This window comes from Erpetoichthys calabaricus, chromosome 10 (genome assembly GCF_900747795.2).
Source record: "Erpetoichthys calabaricus chromosome 10, fErpCal1.3, whole genome shotgun sequence".
Taxonomy (NCBI): Eukaryota; Metazoa; Chordata; class Cladistia; order Polypteriformes; family Polypteridae; genus Erpetoichthys; species Erpetoichthys calabaricus.
Window position 1 is genome coordinate 116,969,987 of NC_041403.2, and position 25,783 is coordinate 116,995,769.

The 25,783-nt window shown below is 39.7% G+C and overlaps 1 protein-coding gene and 1 long non-coding RNA gene across 2 annotated transcripts; both read right to left on the reverse strand.

The window, feature by feature from the left end:
- Positions 1-6,710: 6,710 nt before the first annotated feature.
- Positions 6,711-12,145, reverse strand: LOC114659344 (uncharacterized). The gene is made up of 2 exons (XM_028811780.2): positions 11,854-12,145; positions 6,711-7,782 (listed from the first exon to the last, which is right to left on the reverse strand). Exons 1-2 carry the CDS (start codon positions 11,982-11,984, stop codon positions 7,311-7,313), a joined length of 603 nt encoding a protein of 200 aa, XP_028667613.1. The 5' UTR covers positions 11,985-12,145; the 3' UTR covers positions 6,711-7,310.
- A 7,007-nt stretch (positions 12,146-19,152) lies between these two features.
- LOC114658565 (uncharacterized) lies at positions 19,153-25,355 on the reverse strand. The gene is made up of 3 exons (XR_003717416.2): positions 25,248-25,355; positions 19,790-19,920; positions 19,153-19,298 (listed from the first exon to the last, which is right to left on the reverse strand). It is a non-coding gene; the product is annotated as an uncharacterized LOC114658565 (long non-coding RNA).
- Between the last annotated feature and the right edge of the window lie 428 nt (positions 25,356-25,783).

Genomic DNA, 25,783 nt, shown 5'->3' on the forward strand with positions numbered 1-25,783 from the left:
TAGTAGGCCACAAACTCAAAGAAAGAATCAAGAGAGCGCAAACGAAGGAATGGAGAAAGAGGAGAGAAATAAGTGTGATGTGAGTAGCGGTCATCTGACCTTCTAATCCCATGATCCTACTACTGATTTTAGGTTGCATTCACATATAATCCAAAAGGCACCTACTGTGATTGACCATGTTTGTGTGTCCATCTGTCTGTCTGCATAAAACTACTCGCCTCCCTAGTGGACCAATCTTTGTGAAATCTGGCATACTTACTCTTTATTAAGAGGATTTGTCAGGACAATTCAGTTTTCTTTGAAATACTATATGTTATAGTGTAGCACACTATACAAGTTTTGCAATATCAAAATCTCCATTTGAGAAGCATTGCAAACTCATCAATATTAAAACAGAGAAACATTCTGTGCAACTTTAATTATGGATTAGTTTAACGTGTCAAATATAACCTTAGGAGGTCACTTCAACTTGTATATTTCTCTTTTTAAAATTTTAAGCCTTTCCAGTTTGGATGTGTGTTTGTTTGCCTTTTGCTATTAAAAATAGCTGATCTGATTTTCAAGAAATATTGCATGTACCTTGCTGCCACTCCACCTTAAAATTCGAGGTATGTGTCGTATCAGGAACAGAGCTTATAATGGGAGGAGGGCAACTTAAAAAACAGCACCGTCAAGGGGACTTCAATTCCCATCATGCAGCTTGAGTGCACAGGGATGAGTATATCATCATAAGGATGCACAAACTTTTGTAGCAGCCAAAGCAAAAGGTTATGTAGTGTTTTCATTTTAATTAATTTGGCATTGTTTCGCAGAATTAAGCTTTTGTCTAAGAGTAGCTCTTTTTTGTCTCATTGTGGGTTGTGTTTAGCCATGCTGAATTTCCAAAAGACAGTTTTTACCCCCATTAACTTATGCCCAGGCAATCCTATGTACATTGGTTACTTTTGAATATTTTCCACTTTGACACTGCTGCAAAAATTTTTTAACAAACAAATATTTGCTATCTGACTCTTCAGAGTAAATAAGTAAATTTAAAATGTTCCAACTTTCAAATCAGTTAACCCTGCAGTCCATCAACACATCTGAGTGTTTAGAAAATGTATACATGGCATATTTGTTGGTTTACAGTGATAAAAGCACTCAATCACTGTAGAGTTAATTAACATCATTGTACAGAAGTTAGGACTACAACTTAATGCTGGCCATGTGTCCAACCTTTACCCATTAATATTTTTTCCAAAGTCCAAACAAATACATCAGTGCAGCTGCAAGTACAAAGTGACAGACAGACAGCAAAAGTTATCATCTACGATTATTTGTGGAATCTGTTACAGATTTACAATAAGTAAGGACTTTTCTGTAATGTTCATGTGGAATGTCTCTTTAGTACCCAAAAATGTTTTCACAATGGCATCCCAGTGAAAAAAAGAGCGTTTGGTACAAACAACACAGAATAGAAAACGACCGCTGATGTTCATTAAATAAGACTGGGTAGGAAAATCAGAAGATTTTATTTAATGAAGGAAACCCCTGAAAATGCGTAACTGCTGTGGTCATTAGAAGTAAAGTTCAGCTTTTAAAGCTGGTCGATATAACTTGCGGACTACAGGGGACACATGGCGGGGCAGATTGTAGCCTAATTGCACCAATCTGGGTAGCGGGCTGTGTCTGCTTGCAACAGGCCGGTTTCTCACCTCCTCCGCGGCTCGCAGGAGCGCCGTCTCGATCACCTGAAGCGCATCCAACAGCGCCGCTCGAAACACCCTCTGCACGTACTGCTGCCTCTCCAGGCTCTCTGTCTGTTCCTCCAGGTTCTGCACTTTCTCGTAACATTCCTTCAACTGCTGCTTAACGTGGTTGTTGCCGAGCCGCCTCCGCGATTTTACAAAAAACGACCACATTCCTAAATGGCACCCTTTCACGTCAGGAGGAGAGTCGGTCATTTTATCGAGTCTCTCTAGACAGCCTGGCCCGTGCCAAGGTGAATCAAGACTAGGCATGCTGCAGCATCTCTCTTTACTAGGGGGCTCCGCCCCCTGCTCGCTTCGCTCGCCAACCCCTGGTGTTGGGAATGACAAAGAGCGTGAAGCTTAGAAAGAGTTGTGTCTCTCCAGGAAGTAATGGAATGACTTGGGTATTTATGTTTTCCACATTAATATTTTTTGGACATAATATAGTGCGTTGTGTTAAAAGGGGGCATTTGGTCTAATGAGATTGCTGTTCCAAATCTCTCTGTAACTAAGTCGTCGCAGATAAAGGCTTGAGGAATTGTAATAATATGTGGCTGAAGTCCATCTGTATTGGTGAGTGTACCATCTCTCAGTTGTAATAAGCAATTGTTATGATCTGGTTCTGGACATCGTATCTTTTTTACTAACTGTATCTTTTGAAAGCAATGCCAATTGTCTGCGTATTTTAAGGTGCACTGAAAAATAGCTGAGTGCATGGCATCTGGAAGAATAGCTAATCACTGTTTAAAATCTCCTCCTAATAAAAGTACCTTTCCTCCAAATCGAATATTATTATTCATAAACGTTTGTAGAAGTTTATGAATGGTGTTGAGTAAGTGACTTCATGCCATTGAACATTCATCAATAAACAACATTTTTTGAAGACGGATGTCACGTGCAGTGCCACCGTTAATGTTCATAGTGGATACCGATTTGTAGGATCTAATGTAGTTGATAAAGATTTCACTTTCAGGTACATCGTCAGTTAGAATCTTCTGTAGATATTCAGTATATGAATGTAAAGAAGGCAGTCTAATTTGACCCTTTTGACAACAACGTCTAAATGTATTACTTGTATTGCAAGTTGTTTCTTTAGGGAAGTGAACTGAATGACAATGATTGCAAATGACATTCATTAATCCGAATGAATTTTCCTGGTGTCTGTTTTGCTTGTGCCGTTTGAGAGGCGCGTTGTTGTATGTGTAGTATTTGGGACGTGTTGTTTTGGAGCTGTAATCGATTTGCCTGTGCTGTGTGAGAAGCCCGTTGTAGCCTTCGCTGCCATTGACGTATGTCTGAGACGGGAGGTGTTTCATTTTGAATCCGTGCCTGTTGCGATGCAGCACTTTGATTGATAGTTTGCGTCATGTGGATCTAGGATGTAGATTTGTGCATATTTGCGTTGTTGATTTGTTTCAGGGTGCACTGTTCCAATGCGATGCAGTATTTGTGCATATATGCGAAAGCAGTATGGGCCATTGCCTTTTGGTGGCCTGATATTTACTAAAAGCAAATGAACTATTGTAGGATCTAACGCAGTTCATAAAGTTTTTACTTTTAGGTACATCGTTAGTTAGAAGCTTTAGTTGAGCTTTGCGTTTTTGGAGTCGAGACATTTTTTCTTTTAGAAATATGGAAAAGTAATAAGAAGTATTGCACTCACTGTTAATATGGAGACTTTTCTGCGGTTGAACGGTTAATAGTGCCTTATGGTAATGAGATCCACCTATGCTGCATAGCCGTCTATTTTGTTGTTTCTTTCGTGTTCGTGTGTTTGTTCCTGTTATCCTTTCCTTTTCGTTTTGTACCCGTGACCGTGTATTCATGACTTGTTTCTTTCTCAGCATCCGAAATATGGATAAGTAATAAGAAGGGTCGCAGTCACTGTTAATATGTTTCCTTTTCTGCAGTTGAACGGTTAATAGTGCTTTATTGTAAGGAGATCCACCAATGCTGACACCTATGCTATGTAGTGTGAAGGTGCTGACGTTCACTTTAGAATATGTGGCTTTGGGTGTGACTTCTTATGGATGTGGGGGGGGGGGGGGGATTGTTGAGGATTGTTGTTGCGCGAGCGTCTTCTTTCTTTTTGTGTTCCTGTGTCTTGTTGAATCCCCCTCTTTGTGTGTGTCCCGTCCCTCGCTTGTAGGGTCTGTGGGGTGGTTTTGTGTTCTTTTTTTTGTGTTCCATGGGCTTGTTGAATCCCCCTCTTGGTGTGTGTCCCGTCCGGTGCCTGTAGGGGGGGGGGTGTCTTGCTGTTGTGCGCGAGCCTCTTTTTTTTTTTTTTTTGTTTTTTTTTCGGGTCTAGTTTCGTGTGCAATGTGTTTCGTGCTTTTCCTGCGTTTGACTTTGCGCCTCATGTCTCCTTTTTGTATGTGCTCACTCCTTTTTTCTGTGGTCTTGTCCGCCACTCGCGGCCCCTTATCCGCCTTTGTCGCCCTCTTTTCTCCGCCTTTCTCCGACTCTCGCGGACTCTTTTTGCGCCTGCGCCTCTCGCGGCCCCTCATCCGCCTCTCTCGCCCTCTTTTGTCCACCTTTCTCGGCTCCTCAGCCGACTCTCGCGGACTCTTTTTGCGCCTGCGCAGTACGTCTTTTTGCAGCTACGGCCCATGGCCGGATGTGCCTGCGTCCATCATCCGGTTTAGCATTCTCGGTTAGTAATATGGATGAACTCAGTTGGGCGGAAGTCTTTAGTAACTACGTAGCCCCGTAACTATGACAACAGCATCATAGAGCATGTGCTCAAGTTCAGTTCCAGCTCATTAAGCAGGGCCAAGTGATCTCTATCAGGGAAGAGCATGCGCGGTCTCCCTTTAGTTTGTAGATAACTGATGGCTCCAAACGACCGTGAACCTGTGCTGCGTCTGACCTGATATGTTGGAAGGAAACGTAAACAGGTATAAAATAAAAGATCAGCGTAAGCTATACTTTAGGTTTTATTAACGAAATGAAAAAACAGGACTCTACAAAAGTCCAGTGTCGGCACTGGAAATTTCGGTGATGCCTATTTGGCGAATGAAAACCTAAGTGGGTGCTGGCAAGCTGGGCTAAATTTAGCGACCCCGCAACCAAAAGTGGAAATATCGGACAGGTTGTAAAAAATTGCAAGATGTTAATTTATTCCCAGTTGATTTCGAGAAAACTATTATTTTTTCAAAGATATGGAACTTCAACGTGTGAATACCAAACGAATGTCGAACGTCAAGCTAACTTTATCACGATCAGACGACTGGACTAGTACCAGCTCAGTCGGTCCTAAAGTTTCCATCTTCCGTAATAACAGCGAGCAGTTTTACGGATCTTTAATACAACGGATACAGTACGCGACTGACTTCCGGGATTGTGAAAGAGGCTGCCTTTATAAAATAATCTCGGACAGATTCTCTCGTGTACTTTTCAAAACTAGAAACCCACGAAACAGAAGTCACGTAAAATCCTCAGGGCAGCGCTCTGTGACAGTTACTGTGTAAACTTCTTTGTGCTGTTTAACCTGCTTAGCATTACATTTTTTCTTAAAGTTGCATTTTTTTTGTCTTGAAAATTACATTTTTACTAATGCTTCTGTTCAAAATGGTAACAATTGGGCGATTGTGCCATTCAATGGGCTGGTATCTCGTACGTATCGTCAAAAGTTGTCGGTTTACCTTCACCATTTGTAATTTAAATTAGTCTTAACAAAAATATTTTAATTAGACTCGCAAAAAAGTTAAACATTTTATGACCGGACTTGTAAAACACGTTTTTAAAGTAAATATTTTAAAATAATAAAAATAAAATTAGGCCCACTCCTGAAAAACGTAGGGTCATCCTAGTGCATGCTGAGTAAAAGATTAATTCAAATAAGGAGTAAAGAGATGTAAAAATTAGTTCGAAATCTTTAGATAAATCGAAGAAAAACGCAGAGTCCCAAATGAAATGAGATTCGCTAGATAATAATTCTTTACATTTACATTGCGCTTTTCTCACTACTCATCGATCGGTTGTCCAAACGGCAAAAACGCAAGACACTGCAGGTGGTTATTTACTCGGATTGTCTGTTCCAGCTTTGAGATTTAACGCACTGAAAAGGTCCACCCCAAATAAATACAGCGCTCCCGTGACAGCGTCTAGGTGGTCCAGTAGCCTGCTGATGACGTGTTTTCAACCTGTCGATTTCTGTTAAAATCCTGAAGCGGAAGGAAATCGCATTGCCTCATATAACCACTGAATAAGCTCGTCTCACTCTTCACCACGAGCCCTTTTACTTTTTATTGGAAAACAGATACTGAATGACTTAACAAACAGTGTGACTGACTATTACAAACTTCGGCCAGCTTAGTGTAAACATAAACCCATACAATCCCATAAGTATCCTCAAAACAATATTTTACATGTTAATGCTCGTATGTAAAATATACATGATAACCATAATATGGAGCACACAACTATATCGAGACTGGAAAATAAAATATTACTTATGTACACACAATAAACAATGAATCTTTAATATTTTGGTAAGAATACATTTACACAAATTGAAATATCAATATCTTGCTGTTTCTGTCTGATAGTCAGTAATGGAGGTAACACAAAATTCAAACTAGTGATAAAATTAAAAGCTGTCAGCAGTGAAAAGTGATCCATTTCTGTCTTGCCTGCAGGCTGCTCCTTGCCTTTTATTTACAGACGCTGCAGTTTTGAGGCATTTTGCCAAAATTGTAAGTAAAACTGATGTATCTCATGCGCCTTTAAAAATCAGAAGTCAGCTGATCTAAGATAGAAGCTATCATAATTTGCTTGTGGCAGAGGCTGCCCTTGCTGCTGATGATGAATATGGTACTGGGACTGAGGCCGATGTTGATGGTTGTGAACAAAGACACAAGGAGAACATGCACAAGGCATCTGTATGCAGTCAGCTGGAGCCGTGAGGAGGCTTAAACCTTGTGTTTTTAATTGTACATTTTATACATAAATAATAAATAATAGAAGATATTGACAAAATACAATAAATCAGTTTATTTCTTCATAAATGAATATAATTGATCAATTCAACTGTACAGTTCAACCAAAAACTCTGGACCACTGCATGAAGCAACAGCAAATCCAGTGACCCCAAGTGACTGTCAGTTCTGTTTTCATGACACATCATGCTGTGAGATGGATCAGTAGTTGGCACAAATTTTAACATGAGCCCAACTAGAAGATGACAGGAGCCAAGATGTGCCTTAACATTTACCCAACACAGAAATAGTGAAATGCGAAGAAAGTGGATAGTAGATAAGAGGGCTGTGAACACACTATGCAAGAATAATGCCAATTCTTTCACATTTAGTGTAAAAAAGCCTGCCAAGAGTATTATTTAAATTTCTAACTGTTCATTTCACATGATTTTTTTCATTAAAGCCATAGGCAGCAATGTGAAATTTACAAACATACTTCCACAAAATGAGGCCTGTAAACTTATATGCACCACAATCCTCCACTTGGGCGTATCGCAATATTTCAGTTTTATTCCACTCTTTGCCATGCCAGATAATGTTCCAGCTGTGGCCCTGTGCTCATCTTTGCTGGGAGCACAATGCCTACAGCACACACAAGGTGTTAGTCTTCACCTTCCCATGGCTTTCTTCTCCTAGTAATCTGTGAGGCCGTTGGTTCTTGATTACACGCAGTGATGTTCAGTTTTTTAATCCCAGGAACTTCTTGACCCGATTCTATCAGTTGAAAAACCTGCTGAAAAGAAAGGGTATTACAGTCTTCTCTCAAATCCAACACTGGATGCTCATCTCCTTTCAAATCATCGCTGTTAAAGTCTTTGCTTTTCTCAGGCTGAGATATGGTCGTACCCAAGCTTGCAGTCTTTGTCTTAGCTGCAGCTTTTGTGGCCACCATGTCAGGAACTGAACTGAAGTCCTGTGTATTTGAGACAGGTAAAACTGATATTTGCAGAGGACCAATTGCTGCCTGTGTCTCATCAGCTACTTGAAACGTACGGTGTGTCTCATGTGGGGGCTGCGAGAGGTGCACAGAGGCCCACTGCCTGTAGCCCTCCAAGTCAACTGACTGAATAAACCTGTAAGAATAAATAAAAACATTTAAGGCATTAAGCAATGGTACCCATCATGGATGATGGCTCTTGTCAGTTTGATTGAATACTCTGCTGTCAACGATAAATTTTTGCAATGCAGAAACAGGAGGATGGGGTACAATTCCATTACTTTGTCCCAATTACCTTCAATATTGTATGTTTTATGGATGTGCTATGCAGTGATTGCTGCATGTATCGGGTGCACTACCGCTGTTGCTTTGATAAATGTTGATGTACAAACTTCCTTAAGAATAGAAGTTTTCAAACATTATCTTTCTTTACCTACATGTACACAAAATCTAGAGGTTTTACTTTTGACTGGTTTTTTAATAGTTAAAGGGGAAAAAAGTAATTCTTAATGTGTTAAATACATTGCACTGCTTTAACTATTTTGTGGCAAATTGCACAAACTCTGGCAAACATGAGGACACTGAAGCCTTACAGTTCCAGAAGACATTAGTTCACATTCTGGCCTGCGCACGTTTTGTGTGTCGTTGTCATATTCCATCCAGGTCTGTGTGGGTGGACTCCATTTGCCTGGTTCTGCTAAGCTGGCCTGCCTGTTTCATTGTACTCTCCACATGGACAGTGGCTGTCCTGGGAATAGAGAAAAGGTCTCAGGGCCACAACACCAGTCACTGTTTATCCATCACCTGTGCCCACTAATTCAAAGGCATGGAGAAAATAACATTAGGCATAATGTAGGGATCAGCGTCGGGCAGGGTAACAGTTAATTTCAGTGCATACACTTGCACACAACAACACGTCCTCATGAAGTACTGATGTAGAGACGCTGATTAATTTAACACACATAGGCTCTGGATGTGCAAAAAAAAATCCTTACAAAGATACAAGAAGGACATGCACATACCTCTTTGGCAATGATCAAGCAAGGGGTTCAAATCCTTTCTCATGGAGCTGTAAGACAGCAGCAACCTAACCAAGAGTCACCACTAGAGGCATATCCTTTAACTTTTGTTTGCCAAATATATCAAAAGGTTAAGTGTTTACGCTATTTTAATGTGTTTAAAATGTTACATATACACATCGTATATTTGGAGATTGGATATGCTGTTCAGATGGATGCCATGAGGTGGTGGTACCTGTCATGTGGCCTCTACTAGCTGAATTAATTGCTTTCCCCAGTGATAAAGTCCCCAAGTACGAGTGTATTCTTCTCAAATCCCAAACAAATGCATACAGCAGCATATGAGGTCTTAAAATTGATTCAGTATATCCCAGAGTATGTCTGTGCTTTCTGTATGTTCGAGTTCTGAATTGTAACTGATACTGTCTAGATAAACTGTTGCTGCCCATGACTTGGTAATGGAAAAAATGAGTTCAGACAGTCGATTAATGTGGAAAAACGAGCGATGGTGACAGTTCACCAAGGCTGAGATGTATATACATAACCAAAGGAAGTATGGTAGTTAATGATTTTTTTTAATTCTTCTGATTTGCACAATTTTCCTTGCATAAAAATATAAAACATTTAACCAATAAGGTCCTATAACCCTATCCTGCCTCAGAAGTGTGGCTCTACAGTGATGAATGTGGCCCTGAAAGCAAGGCAGCAAAGCTAATGTCAAATCTACCACTGGCATCAGAAGCAGAGTGCCAATGTGGCAAAGCAACATACAGTAGTTTGTGCCAACATCCCCATTTTGATTTCGCTGTAAGGGTGTGTTATGAATTAGTTTTATCTGAAAAACAATTAAAGACTATCCCCTCAGTCTACACACATACCTCACTTAGGTCACCCAAAGCTTAAATCATCTGTGCATGCTACTGCGTGAATGTGATTACTAATTTAACATCATCTTCGATTAGCAAAACTACTTCAAATGGGCTTCTCCTGCCCCCCATTCATTAAGTGGATGTGACAGAGCAACAACCAAAATTCAAAAGAATCCAACAGTGGCTGCAACAGGGAAAAAGTTATGATAAACTGGTCCATAAGGAACAGAAACATTGAGAAGTAAAGCTTACACTGAATATCTTCTAAAATCACTCCACAAGTTTCATTTCAAGCAAGTATAATAAATCTCTCAGTAGACAAAACTTGGTTAGAAAAAAACATTATTTTATCTCCATTTTACTCCAACTTATCTCAGAGCAAATCTAAACATTCCACACAATTATACATTATTTCCATGTATGTACAATTTCATTAGGTTTCCATTCACAGAAAGAATTTGGTGTGTAAGTACATTTTTGAAATTTCAGTCTAGCTGTTATTGTCCTGATTTGAACCTCCAACCATGACCCAACAGGCATGTCTCATTGGGATGAGAGGGTCAGGTGGACGACGGATGAACTGATAATGACAGATGGTTTTGTGATTTGTGGACACTGAATTCAGACACCACCATTTCATTTTTCCCAGGTTAGCCTTTAGATTCTTGTCTATGATGTTATCCCTAACTGGTGAGGAGATCTGTGGTCAATGTTTCTCTTACTTCATAGTTTTCAGAAATTGATTGGTAGCCTTAACGCTTTTCAAGTGTGTTAATATCTAAATTTCTAACATTCACAGACACTTTCGTGTTCCACAGAGTGGCAAGCTTGAGAAACACCATAGCTGTCATATAACTTTATACATACTGTAAACATTTATAAAACATTACTTTAAAGACAGATGAGATCACAAAGGGTGTAAAAGTGAACTGCTTCTTGTCAAAATCACTTTGAATCTTTTATTAATGGTGCCAAAAAGCCCATGTTTCGGCTATATTTGAGTTAGATTCCCTAGGTCCAGGAGGGCCCCAATATACTGTTCTTTATTTTAATAATGCCCATGTCCCCAGCCCCTGTCATGAACTAGGAGTCTCAAAGCACTTCCAAAAATGCCCACTAGAGGGGAAAAATCTGTCAAAAACCCTGGCTAATTACAAAATGGGCTACATAGAATCTTAATAAAATAAAAAGGTTTATTTCCACAAATTGCCTGGATGTACTGTGGTGGGTTGGCACCCTGCCTGGGATTGGTTCATGCCTTGCGCCCTGTGTTGGCTGGGATAGGCTCCAGCTGACCCCTGCGACCCTGTGTCTGGATTCAGCGGGTTGGAAAATGGATGGATGAATGCCTGGATGTACAAAAGAAAGCTCTGTGAAGCACAAGAGGCAAAATGGAATTCCCTTCAACAAAAAGGCAATACAAAGCAAAACAAAACCCAAAAAAGATTCCAACAGCAAGGTCAAAACGAAAAAAAAAAAATCCAAAATTTTACAAAATGCACAAAGCACAGAGAAAGACTCACAAACTCCAAAGTGCACTTACAATAAACTGCCAGGAACTGTGGGAGACTGTCCGGATTTATAGGCAGTGATTGGCAGGTAATCAGCCACAACATATATGGAACATAACCATGGCATTGAAACATAAACACAATCAATACCAAATAAACATACAGAAAATTAAAACATACAAAAGAATCAAAAATTAACAAAGATGCCATAAAACATGAATGTGAACCCTAGGCAGAACCAAAGGCAAACAACAAAGGGGTAAAAATCTTTTCCTTGGGCCCAGCGTTGGCTGTCGACGCTCCTGGGTGCCAGTAATCTTACTTTTATTTCCTAAACAAAATTTTTAAGTGTAGACTTTCATCTACATCGATTTTGTAAAAAATACTTTAGCGTAGTACACTATACAACAATTCTACGGAGACTATACTAGTCGATTTCACGTCGTGACAATAAAGTACAGTACTGTCTTTACTAATCCTGTCAACTCTCGTAACCATTTCGTGTAATTTAAACAATTTCCCCGGTTCTTCCAAACCACGAAATGGCTAACTGCAGGCGCCCTCCAGGTACTTTATTTGAAAATGACTTGTTGCACTGTACGTGACCTATCTGGCGAAGTCGCTGTTGCGATTACACGTTAACTCATATGCTTCTCAACTACATATTCAATCAGTTTAAGAGAATTGTCAAAACATGGCATTCGCCGAGCTATGTAATGTACGTATCCTCGCGATTCCATTGCATTTTCTCACACCCCGAAAGCTGTCCGTTTCGTTGTGCCGTTTATCTTTCAGTGGGCGCACCAACCTGCTGTAATAGAAGATCTTCATGCGCAATTCGTGCTCCGTCGACAGGTCGCGCAGCGCTTGAGCTCCTTTCTGATAAGTTTCGTCTCCTTCAAAGTCATAGGAATGAAATGCCGAATAGGTCGACTCCATCGGTCACCATCCACGTAAATACAGAAACCCATGAAAGGACTACAATCGCCTTCGACCAAAAAACGTACAGTTCCTTGGACTAAAAGCTGCACTTCCTGCTCTTGCCCTGCACACTTTGGAGGGAGAATAGAGTGCAAACTAAGGGACAGATCGCCACCAGGAGGCTGGAAGGGGAACAGCGCGTTTGTATTTCATTATTTTCTCCTATCGCCAGCACTGAACCGGACAAGATGGTTAGAAAATTGGGGGATGGATGCTTTCAACCACAAGTTTAACAACGCCGTTAATGAATTCAGAGATTAACATGTGTTTTGCACAGAGTATATGATTGCACATTTCAGGGCAGACTTATTCGCTTATAACCACCCCACACACACATTCATTCATTCATTCATTCATTAAACGACAGTTGCCCAGTACAGATGACACGTAGTCTAGACCAGGGGTTCCCAAACTTTTCAGCCCACGACCCCCAAAATAACCGTGCCAGTGACTCGTGACCCCCACTATCCTCGGAAGTGGTTAAAATATACAAATGTTGCGCGCAACGGTGCACATGCGCCAATAGGCCTATCCAAACATGAGAATGACAACACGAAAGAACACAATGGTCTAACAACCATATAATTTTTTTTAATAGTAATTTACACATTTGTTTAATTTCAACAAAAATATCTTATCCAAACAAGAGCATGACAACAAAAAAGAACATAACGCTCTAACAACCATATAACTTTTTTCATCCAGCTCAGAAAACATATCAATCCTTCCTATTTCAACTCGCTCAGTCCAGCGCTCAAGTTTTCTCTTGAATGCGTGGATTTTATCATTTAGCGAAATCATGTGTGTGTTCTCACCTTGAAATGACATATTAAGTCCATTCAGTTTTTCAAATATGCAAGCCAAATACGCTAGCCTTGTTAACCAGTCAGGATCAGTGAGCTGGGACCCATGCTCCATCAGAAATAAGCGCACTTCGTCCCGCAGCTCAAACAGGCGGCAGAGCACATTCCCTCGCGAAAGCCACCTGACTTCTGTATGGAAAAGCAAGCACTCATGCTCCGATCGCAGTTCGTTACAGAGAGTGGCAAACAGTCTGATATTGAGTGGATGCGCTTTTATATTGTTGACCATTTTTATCGAAGTCTCAAGAACACGTTTAAGTTCTGGGTCAAGTGTTTTGCTCGCAAGAGCTTCTCTGTGTATAATACAATGCGTGAATTTTACGTGAGGCGCCACTTGTAAGACTCTTGCTTTAAGACCTTTCTTTTTCCTCAGCATCGCTCCAGCACCGTCTGTACACACACCGACGCACTCGCTCCAAGACAGTCTGATGGCTTTTTAATTTGCATATTTTTTTTAAATGTAACTATTAACTACTAGTTTTTATCTTTTGTTAGTTATGGATAAAATGTTATAAGATGTAAAACAGGGGTAGGCAATGTCGGTCCTGGTGAGCCGCAGTGGCTACAGGTTTTCATTCAACCCAATTGCTTAATTAGAAACCAATCATTGCCAATCTCAGACCTTATTTAATTTTATGGCTTGTTAGTCTGTGCAATGTAAGGCTTTTATATCGTAGATTTTTTTCCTTTCCAAGGATATCATCCAAATGATTTGAAGCCTAAAACAGATCATTTTCAGTCTGTCACATTTTTCTATTAAGTGTTTTATTAAATCAAACCGTGCATGATGAACACACACAGATGTAATTGGAAAAAAGCTAGCTGGAGAACTGCTGGCTGCTTTGTCTTTTACATCTTATTGCTAATAAGGAGCAATTAAAACACTGAATGCAGCAGTTTAAGATTGAAATAAGCAATTAAGGTTGGAGAACCTTAACAAGCGAGACCACTAAAATGAAGCATTAAAATGTCACTTAAGCAATATGTGCTTCATCAGCAATAATTGAGTTCTCGTTAAGGAACTGGGTTGGAACAAAAACCTGCACATACTGTGGCACTCCAGGACCGACGTTGCCTACCCCTGGTCTAGACCAATGCTTCTCAAACTGTGGGCTCACGGACCCCTAGGGGTTTGCAGGACCACCAACAAAGGAATAAGTTGTTTAATTTGAAAAATACTAGGAGCTGAAAGTAAAAGACATGAGGGGTACGAGGACCTCGAGTTTTTACCTAGAAGGATAGAACAAGCTACCCTTTAATCTCCTTTCCTATTCGTGTCCTGTCTTCCCCCTTTGTGGTTCCCTCACTGTAGTTTTTCAATTTGCTAAATATATAGCTTAATCTAAGTACATAAGTGAATCAATATCTTTAAAGCCCTATTTGGACAGGATTAGAAGGGGACTGTGAGAATCTTTGTTTTGGCTTAGGGGGCCCTTAGAAGAAAATACTTTGGATTTTAATAAATTAAATAAAATTAAAAAAAGAAAAAGAAAATACTTTGAGAAGCAGTGGTCTAGACTCTGGTGCAGTGTGCAGTTATCAGAGAAACTTCATATGAACACAGAACATGAATCCTCCACACAGAAGACAATTTTTGTGTCTCTTGTGAGCCCACTCACTTTGCAACACCTCCATTGATCTACTACGTCTGGTATCCCTCTCTCCAGAAATTAATTTACTTGTCTTGTTCCTTTCCAGCATCTCCACATTATGGGCCAGTGGAGCACAATCCTAGAAGATGTTGTACAAAAAAAAAAAAAAAAAAAAAAGCTTCTATGATATGTGCAATGTAACTTATCTTCCATCCATCCATCCATTTTCCAACCCGCTGAATCCGAACACAGGGTCACGGGGGTCTGCTGGAGCCAATCCCAGCCAACACAGGGCACAAGGCAGGAACCAATCCCGGGCAGGGTGCCAACCCACCACAGATGTAACTTATCCAATGGAATAATGCTCCTTGCAGTACGTGAAACTAGCAGCCTGTTTCTGGTTGATTAGCTGGATCAATTGGCCCTGCAGTGTTCTCTATACCTTTGGTTGTGTATGCACATGTCCATCCAACCTGAACTTTCTAGTTTAGCAATGGGGCTTGAATGTCTTTGTTTGTATTAAAATAAATATTTCCTTTTTTTTGGTTTTAGTTTTTTTTTCTTTTAATCACCCATTTGCACTTCCAGTTTGACTTTTTCCCAGCCAAATTGTCCAGTACCATTTGTTCCCTTAATGTCAGTCACAGTAATTTAAATGCAAAAAGAAGAAGCTTTGTTCACAAGACACTATGCTGCATCTTGATTTTCACCCATCACTGAAGAGGACTGCACCAAATTTGAAAAAGCTACCAAGGAAGTCTTATGTGTACTCCTTCCACTTCATGTAGGGTGGTGTGTGTCGTGTGTGTGGTGTGTGGGTTCTTTCTCTGTTACTATGTCTTGTTCTTTTTCACCTCAAAGCTATTTGATCCTAAATAGGAGGTGTTGCTGTTTAGGTGATTCATAGCCAATATATTTTCCTGAGAACTGGGTGGTTGTGAGGCTGGATTTCTTTTAAATGGTCTTTCTACAATCGCCTTTTAATGTTTGTTTTATTACAGCAGATCCGCAGGAAGACAGCAAGCAAGTTGTTCAGTTGTGCTTTTGCTGTTCTAATTAAATAAAGAAATTCCTAAGTTTATAAAGACATACATAAGAAATACAGTGCCCTCCATAATGTTTGGGACAAAGACACATTTCTCCTCTCCTCTTCATATTAGAATGAATAATCTGACAAGACTGTTCACTGTTACCAACACTATTTAAAATAGCACTGGGGGTTTGTTTCCAACAACACTCAGGAATAAGGGAAATACTCGATTAAGGGAAGAAATGGAACAAAAAATATCCCTGTATGTGGATGACATACAGTAGCTGTGTTCTTTATTGACCCAAGTGTATCATTGCTAGTTTTATAGAAAACTTGCTAGATGACTTCTACAAGATCTGAGTATAAAATTGATTTGAATAAACATGGGTTTTTTTCCAGCTAACTCGCTAGCATGCTATCCTTTATTAGAGCACCTTCAGATGACTTGCTCAGAGTATTTCAGGTATTTGGAGGGTTACAGTTACAAGAACATTTAAGCTTTTTTTAAGTTCAATTTTTGCAGCTTGATGGAAAATATTTAAACATGATGGAAATAGGTGGGCAACTGTTTGACTCTCAGAAGCAGCTAGAATCAACGTTGTTAAAATGAGCTCACATTTCTTCTTTAGAGTATTCTATATTTATTAACAAATCCCTAATACTTTTTTAAAAGGTTTGACTCTATTGTGTTTTCTTGTGTTTGGGGAAAAGTCACGTATTAAAAGGATGGCATTGCCAAAATCACAAGCTGAGGGTGGTATGCCACTGTCTGACTTCCATACTTAATACTGAGCTTTGAATATTTGTTATTGGAGACAATTTAAATAAGTAGAATGTGTTAAGAATCTACCTGCTTGGTTAGATCTGGAAAGAAAATCTTGAATAAACTCCTTATATCTGTGCTCTAGTTAGTAATAATTGCTATCAGTTAACAAACATTCATACTGTGCTTCACTCACTCAAAATATGGAACCAATGTAGGAAACACTTTAAAGCAGAGATGCTGTACTGTACAGCTCTTGCACAGAATAATTGGATAATTAATATTCCTCTAATATTCTTTAGTATTTCTCTGTCTTTATGAAGTAGTTTGTAATTTATGCAGCTCATTGGGTATGTGGGCTGTCAGAGATCTTCATATTGACAATGTGTTTATACACTTCAATTGACTATGCTGTAAATATGAAATTCGTTCAGCACAGTTATTTTTTACAAGTCAGAAACCTGAATCAGTCAAACTTTTCAAATCCTCCAGCAATGTTCACAACGTTTTAACTAGTGATGAGAAACATGCAGGCTGTATTTTCACATTTTATCAACTATCATGTTGCTCATTGGTAGTCTGTCTTAGAGAAGGAGACCCCAGATATCTCTGGCAAGGAGTGGAATTTAATTATTCGCCACATTCATCGATTTGTGTGAAACACAATGTACTTCAGGTCAAAGTTATACATTGGACACTGTAAGTGTCGGAGTGGACGGACAAGCAACCCAGCCAGGTTCGTGATGGTTGGGAGGCCATAACAGAAGAACAGAGGGAGGCTGCTTCTCGGGGCTGTGTATTCTCCCTGTACACAGGGCGGCAGCATCACTCTGGTGGCACATCTACTTGTAACCCTGCAGGGCATATTGGGAGCTGTAGTCCTGAGAGGCAGCATGTTGGGGTACTTAGGTGCTGCCAGGGGTAGCTCCTGTGGAACTTCCGCCTGGTTCAGAAATACTTATGATGTACAATGCTTTACACAGAAGTACCCTCGGTTCTGGCATTAAAGACACCACCCCATCTGTACCTGTGAGTCAGGAGTCGGGAGCAGGTAAATGATACTTGTGGAGAAGTTGTGGAAGGAGATGGAAGGTGATCAAGTGTTCATTATTATTGTGCTCAGTGTATTTAACCCTGTCAGGAAACTATTGTGTATGCATCAACCTTTTATTTTTCTTTAAAATTGTTTTTCGTTGAGTTTTGTCTCATGTTCGGGGCCCTCTTTCTTTTCACTAGAGTAAAATTAAGTTAAATTAATAAGGGATTTGATGAAAATTGTGAATGATGCCAAGTAGAGTAGCTCCAGTTTCACTAGACAATATATTTTGTGACTAGAAATAAAGACATTTTGGGGAAAAGACATTGACTTATCTATCAGACTGTGTCAAATTTACCATCATTTCAAATCTTTCTGCAGCAGTATTTGGGGTAACATCTGATCGCAATAGACTATTTAGCGTTAATCTCTCTCTGATTTCCTACACTACATTATTAGATCATCTATTCATTTTTCTTAGCTGGATGGAATAGTAGCTCTGTGGCTAAAGGAGCTGGGCTAGTAAGTCAAAAGTTAGCAGATCAAATCCCTGCACTGATAGAAGTAATGCTACTGTGTTGGGTCCTTGAGCAATGCCCTTAACCTGCAGTTGCTCCAGGGGTGCTGTACAAATAGCTGACTCTGCCACTAAAACCCTGAGTAATTTGGGGTATGCGAAAAACAGAATTTCCCCTCAGGGATTTTTTGATCTCTGTCAGCGTGAAAAAAAATGGGCTTTTGCGAGTTGTTTTTTTGGGCTGATTTTAAAAATTCAACACGTTATTTTGGGCTACTTTTCAATTCACCCCTCCTCTGCATTTCGCTGCTATTCACGCACTTGTACACATACTTTATCCTTGTAAAATCTCTGAGGTGAAAGTTGTGTGATGGTATATTTTACCTATTCTATTACTTTGAAACGTCTTCAAGGGAAACTCCTTGTTGTGTGATAGTATATACACATTCTATTAACTCTTAGATACTGTATGTCCAAGAGGCACAAACCAATCCCTCATCCACCCTAACCACTTTGAAGATATTTATACCGCCTTCTGCTTTCCAGTGTAGCACTTTGGCTGTGTCAGGTATTAGGCTGTTTTTTGGGAAACTCTGCTGTTTTTAAGCTGTTCTTGGCTATAAAGTATTAAGGACTTTGCCACCCTGATCCACATACACCCTCCATAACTATCTGAGAAAATGATAAATCACCTAAAAGTAAAAAAAAAAAAAAAAATTAATGAAATAATGAATATTGACTCTTTTATATGACTTACTGGAATAACCTTATTTTTAATTGGACTGAGACTTTGTTCCTTTTGCTAACAGCAGTGTAGGGTTGATTGTTGTACAATTTTATTATTAAATCAAGAAAAAATCTAAATATTTTAAATACATTAAAACAGGCTTGTTTTAAAATTAAGGAACTCATACATAAATGATTCAATGTGGAAAGGGTCAAGCTGGAAAATGTTCTTTATTTTTATAAAACATCCATCCATCCATTATCCAACCCGCTGAATCTGAACACAGGGTCACGGGGGTCTGCTGGAGCCAATCCCAGCCAACACTGGGCACAAGGCAGGAACCAATCCCAGGCAGGGTGCCAACCCACCGCAGGACACACACAAACACATCCACACACCAAGCACACACTAGGGCCAATTTAGAATCGCCAATCCACCTAACCAGCATGTCTTTGGACTGTGGGAGGAAACCGGAGCGCCTGGAGGAAACCCACGCAGACACGGGGAGAACATGCAAACTCCACGCAGGGAGGACCCGGGAAGCGAACCCAGGTCCCCAGGTCTCCCAACTGCAAGGCAGCAGTGCTACCCACTTTTATAAAACAAAGTATTTAAATATAAAACAAACATTAAATAATAAGTTAGATCATCTGGAGGGGCCTTCCAAATATCCTTGGGTTGGTGCTTCTTGCAAAATGGCATCTGTTTTCCTCTTTACATTCTGGACATTTTAGCTTTTTACTCCTGTAAATAAAATAACACAATAAAAGATGTACATTAGCACTGAAGAGAAACACTTTGACCTGATAGACCACAGCCCTAACTGGCAGCTAGCTGGCTTTTATGCCATGATATAACTATGAACAAAGTGTAAATGTGCTGGCCTATTGCATTATAAAGATGTTTGATTGGTTATATGCAGTAGTTTTCTGGCTCAATTATATTAGAGAATGGATTGAAGAATCCAAAATTCACTGATCCTGCTAGAAGAATACAGGGTGAATATATAAGGGATGATATCTTTCATAGTACAGTTTTATCATTTTTTCTGCACAGTGTTAAGACATGACAATGGTTGTTAACAGAAGTCATTTACTGGGCTTTAAATGAGGTCAGGTGTGAGCCTCATGTACCAGTAACACTGGTACTAGATGAGATATTTTCTGAATCTCAGTGACTCTGATCCAACTGAAATTAACTAAAATTGCTTGAAATCAAATTAATTTTTCACATACCCTATGCAATCTTGACTCGTGCATATTTTTTTGGTGTGTTAACCATAACATAATGGTAAACCATGATGAGAAGAAAAATGGTGATTCCCATGAGATTTGCAAAAATTGCCAGACTGTAGTCTTGAATCATTCTAGAGAGTGGGAGAGAGAAAGTAGCATTACCAAAAAATGGCAAAAAAACCTAAAAATAGTAAGAAAACAAATACACATAAATAAACATAGAGCTGCAAATACAAATAATTGCTTGGCAAAACCAGTTTTTGTTAAATATGAAATAATAAGCATTTTTTTATTTGAATATTGATTCCTACTGACAAACTTTGTTAGCCTGCTTGCTTGAAAATTGTTTTTATATCATTATATCATTTTTTCCATTCTCCGTACATTTCTTCATGGCAAGAAAACTGGTGTCTATTTTGAGAACATCTAAAACAAAAACAAAACCAACACTAAATGGGACACCAGTTAAGAAGTGTCAGTTACTTACCTGCATTTTTTGATAATAATATGTTTTGAGACCTGGGCAGCATGCTGACTCATGAAGTGTTTTCCCACCACAGGAACTTTTTGGGAGCTAATGAGTTTCTGTACGATGTAGACCCTGGGCCACTTCTGGTCCCTGGCCACTTTAGTGTGTTACAGTCCCACCACACCAAAGGAACGATAAAAATACAAAATATGCAGTGCAGAGTAAAGTGCATTTGGGAGTTTTCAGGGGACCCCTACATCTCATTGCTTCAAAGCAATCACAAGTTCATGGAGGAGATTATTGCTTTGTGCGGTACAAGAGTGCAAATTGCATTGCTCTAACTTCATTGATAATTCTCCTGTGTTCAAACTACTAACAGATTTGTGATAAGGCACTAGTGTGTGGTAATCAATCAGCACAATTAATCCCCTGAGACCCATCCACAATAATTTCTTGTTGAACAAAAAGTACATACAGCGGAGTAGGATCCAAAAAAGTAGCAGGAACTACCTACCAGGAACTACAAATGGCCCAAGTTGCTGCAGTGGGAATGCTTCAAAAATTCCTGATTTTCTAAAAACTTCCTGGTTCCTGCAAAAAGTTCCTGTGGTGAAAAAGCATCCAATGACTTAAAGTTCTCCATTTGAATCCCTTGCTTGGTTGTTATCTATATGGTGCTTGTGTGTTCTCCCTGTGCTTTTCTGGATGTTTCTCCCCCCATCCCCAAAGACATGAAGGTTATGTGTGGCCTGCAGTAGACCAGCTGTCTTTCCAGGATTGTTTTTTGGCAAGTGTTAAGGTATATTCCAGTCCTCCACCCAAACTTGAACTGGATTAGGTGTGTTCAGTAATGTATGAATGTTTAGAATCAGCAATTCTTGAAGTAACATGCTTGTTATTTTTTTTAATATCTTACTGTTTTGTGTTTTAAATAACCTCATAACCTAATAACTTCATTACATAGTTCTGAGAATCTGGAATAGCATCTGACAAGCAGACATAGCAATGAATAGGACTCTGGTCCCTGAAGCTATGAGGTAAAACAGTGAACCACCACTTATTTACTCTGACACCCTTTATCACTAAAAGGTTTTTAATATTAGATTTTAAAATATCTAAATGTCACTTCAATCTAGAAAGGATTAATATGAATTATTATTAAAATCTTCCCAGGATACCGTCATCATATACAGTTATTCCAACTAATCTATACTGCTTCAAGATTGTTTTTACAATGCATAATTGTTGCTGTTTTCACAATTGTACTCTTATGACATTATTAGCTACCATGACAGGCCATGATGGGAATTATACATTATTTCCTTGATTTTTGTTTTTACTCCTGATTTTAACTATTCATTACTGTTAACTTGTAAGATTAAGTATAACCAACCTAAAGGAACTTGCTCACCAATGATTATCAAACATGAACAGATTTCTGTGTTCTGTGTCATTTGCTGTCAAATCCAGTATGTGAGTATCACATTACAAAATGCAAAGAAAACTGATTATTTGCATACATTTTCACACTAGCATACTGTGATAGAATTCACTTCCTATAAAGACGTCCTTTATCTCTTGTTCATCGTGTACCAGTGTTCCATGTTCAACGTGTGCTGTCACACAGACCTCCTTGTGTTACAGCCTTCAAGTGGACAAAGCATGGACCACGTCATATGTTCATTGAGTTTGCCCTTCAGCAGCACCAGTAGACCAAGTCCCTAAGGTGCCTTTTCAAAAAGTACTGGAAATATATGTCCCTTTTAGATAATTTAATTATATTACAGTTGTGAACAATCCCTACATTTTCATAGGCTTGCAGGTAAGTGCAATCTGTGACAAACAGCTAAAAGTGAAGTAAAAGATTTCCAAATTAAATACAGATTTGAACTGAACATCTAACAGCAAATTCACAGTTTTCAAAGAAACAGAGAATACTTCTTTTCTGTCTAGTTCTAGTCCATTGCAGATGCAGTCCACATAGCCTCATTGTGATAAATAGTTTCATTGATTTTGACCCAACAGTTTCTTTCTGACAGGTTATAAGCTTCAAAAATGAAATAAAAATTATGAAAGCAACATCTTACTTTTCAAAAAAGGAGTTACCATTGAGTTCTTGTTGTATCTGGCTGACATTTAATTCATAATTATACTATAGTGCTTTGAAGTGTACGGCTGCGGTGTCAGTATTCAGAAAAAGGTCACTTTTACAACTCATTCTAAGGGTCTTGGCAAAATGTGAATAAAGTGAAAGGCACTCTATAGGCATTTACTGTAAAAAAAATCCTTTTTGAATTGTTTGGCTACCATACCATATCCTTTATGTATGTAATTCAGGTCAGGTCAGTGTATGCTGGGGAGCATGCACTGCTACATTGCGCTGCTGTACCCTGCACATGACAAAACAGCTTGGGACCCCAGTTGGCATTCCCCCAGGCAGACACGTGGTCCAGTCCCACTCCCCAGAAATGACCATCTATCTGCCACAGCCAGGTGTTAGTTGGGTGTCCCCTTGGCCTAGTCCAGTTGCTTGGGTCCTCAGTAATGAGGATCCTGAGAGCTGGATCATACTCAGGGTATCGCGCCACATGGCCATAGTGCCGTAACTGACGTTCCCTTACAATACAGGACTCCATGAGCAACCGCTCATTCAACACATAAAGTCAAACCAGTGGTACCCAAGATTCTCTGAAGAGGCATAGCACTGAAGCAGTCCTGTCTTTGTCTCAGGTCACTGGATAGAGTCCATGTCTTGCAACCATATAACAAAACAGGAAACACCAGCACCCTAAAAACTTCAACCATCCTTTTGTAAAGATATCGGAAGCGCCACACACCCCTTTCCAGCGAAGAAAGGAAGAGTTACCAGAGACATGAATGTCACTGCTGAGGTAAATAAACATCTATGCGGCCAGCATTCCCTCCACAGACAGACATACTGCTGATGGCTGCGCCCAAGAGTCCTGGATCTTGTTTTTTATCCAGAACATTCACTCAGTCTCTTGAGAGCCTCTATTGACTCCACTAAGATCACAGAATCATCAGCAAAGTCAAGATCAGTGAGTCTTTCTTTACCAACTGATGCCCCACAGCCGCTGGACCTCATGATCCTGAGCTACACACAGTTCATGCAAGCACTGAAAAGAGACACCCCTAACAAACCCCAGAATCAACTGGGAAAAACGCTGAGGTTCAGCCTCCAGTTTGCACAGTACTCACAGTACCAGTGTACAGACCTGCAATGACATCCAGCTACCTTGGGGGGACCCCACGAAGTCTCATAATGTGCCACAGGTCAGCACCGCTTTACGAAAATCAACAAAGGCTACAAAGAAGCTCAGTCGATATTTGCGCTTGCGCTCAGTGAGAACCCTCAGTGCCAGGATACGGTCGAAGTTACTCCTCAGGCATAAAACCCGACTGCTTCGGTCGCTAGACCTTAACCAGCACCAAGAGAGTGTAATATATCCCCAAGCAGTTGACGCAATCCAGGCGATCATCCTTCCCTTTCCAGATAGGGACGACAAGTCCTGTTTTTCAGTTAGTTGGGATGACGTCCGTCTCCCAAATGGGAGCAAAGATTGCTTACACTGCAAAGAGGACAGCCTTATCACCAGCCTGGAGAAATTCACAGATTCCTGGAGGCTTCCATACCATGAGCTGCTTCACCACCTGTGCAATCTCAGTGAGATTGGGTGGTTCAAAGCCAATTACGTGATTAACTGCTAAAAATATTTAAAAATAATTAGCTGTATTAACAAAAAAATGCAAAGCATGTAAATAAATCGGCAAGCTGTAATCTATGCCTTAATGTCAATTATATGCGTATTTGCACCCTTTTCAGTATTTTATTCCGTAGTGAAATCAACCTGTCATTTTTTTTGAAATAGCAATTTCTTAAAAAAAAAAAAAAACACTTATGAATAAATTCACAAGTTTGTATTTGTGACTTTTCCCACACACCGCGATGAGTTCATTCCGCTAAGAACTGCTGTTGGGCGTTCTAATGTGCCTTGTGTGCTATAAAGTATCAAATCTGAAGGTTAACGACCGTCCAGTACGCGCAGTTTTTACAGAAATGCACTGTCGGTTTACCAATTATTCAAAACAAAAACAGGCGCTTGGCACAATACTTAAGTATGAAACAGTAACTAAGTGGTGTCGGATTTAAAATTTTAATCACCCTGTCAAATTCCGCGATTCAGGCTGAAAAGTCGGATGCTTCTCCGTTTTGTCACATGAATCAAACGAAACCGATGAAATAAATTCTGGGTCGCTGGTGGGTAATATGGGGTCATCACTTCACAGTTTGTGTTAAGATTTCCATTAATTTATCGGAAATATAAGGAAACAGCGTATATTAAGTATTTCAACGAATATCGGCAGGCAAAGCCACCTTTACCTCGGCAGGTCAGTTTAGATTGTTCAATTTAGCTAACATGCACTTAGAATGTAATCTAATCTCATTCAGGCTAACGCTTAGTCTATACCGTCAGATAACAGGTCACGTTGCGAAACAACTTCCTTGATGTGTCCGCTATTTGCTCGCTAAATCTACAGTCTTAAACGAACATTGTGGACCACGTTAGTCAGACGCTTAGAAAGAATACCGACCGAACATACATACAATACAGAATATCAATGAGGTTATTGACCCATGACTTATTAGTCAATCGTGTCCCGGTCCCCAGGAATCATTCCTTGCTAATGTCCTTTTTACATACGAATCGTCTACGAGACAAGCAAGCTAACTCAATGCAGTCGGACGCTTTTGCTGACTTCTGTCCAATTAAGTTCAAAGCTAGAATTAGAGCTTGGATAATGACAATATGTAGCCTAGTGTGATGTATATTGTCCACACAATGTTCTGCCGCAATTACCTATTTCTGGCCACACCGTTGTAATGAAGGTTTGGATGAGGCGGAGACCCAAAGATATGTAAAGGAACGAAGGAGCACCACTCACAAAAATCCACAGCAATGCACTTACCTGCCCCCTCCGACCACGCCGGGTTGTCCTTTTGTGCCTGGGCGCACTTTGGATGTCACTTCCTCATTTGTTAGTTGTCACGTCACTAACAGTTTTTTTTTTACTATAGTAAAATTGATTTCCAAATGAACAGGAAAACAATGACGAGTTATTTCTAACCCTGAACTCCGTGTGTAATCACAAGTGTCCACATTAAAGTTCTTCCATTAAATGAAGAGGCAGAGCAGCGTCATTTGACGTTATCTATCTATCTATCTATCTATCTATCTATCTATCTATCTATCTATCTATCTATCTATCTATCTATCTATCTATCTATCTATCTATCTATCTATCTATCTATCTGTCTATCGTGGGAGGGAAAATATATTTAAAAATTAATTCAGGAACGTTAGCTTTGTCAACATCCCCTTCTAGTACTTCAGCCCTGGATTGCTTGAGTGAGCATTTTCTGTTTTAGTGTTTATATGTTATCCATATGGAAAATTTAGGCTGTAACGTTTATTATAGAGTCAGATGAGATTCTACGAAGGTTT

Excerpts from the sequence above, each read along its gene's own strand:
- LOC114659344 (XM_028811780.2), bottom strand. The coding sequence starts at position 11,984 with ATGGAGTCGACCTATTCGGCATTTCATTCCTATGACTTTGAAGGAGAC. Across the intron at positions 7,783-11,853 it reads AAGATCTTCTATTACAGCAG|GTTTATTCAGTCAGTTGACT; the intron begins GTTGGTGCGCCC and ends TTATTCTTACAG.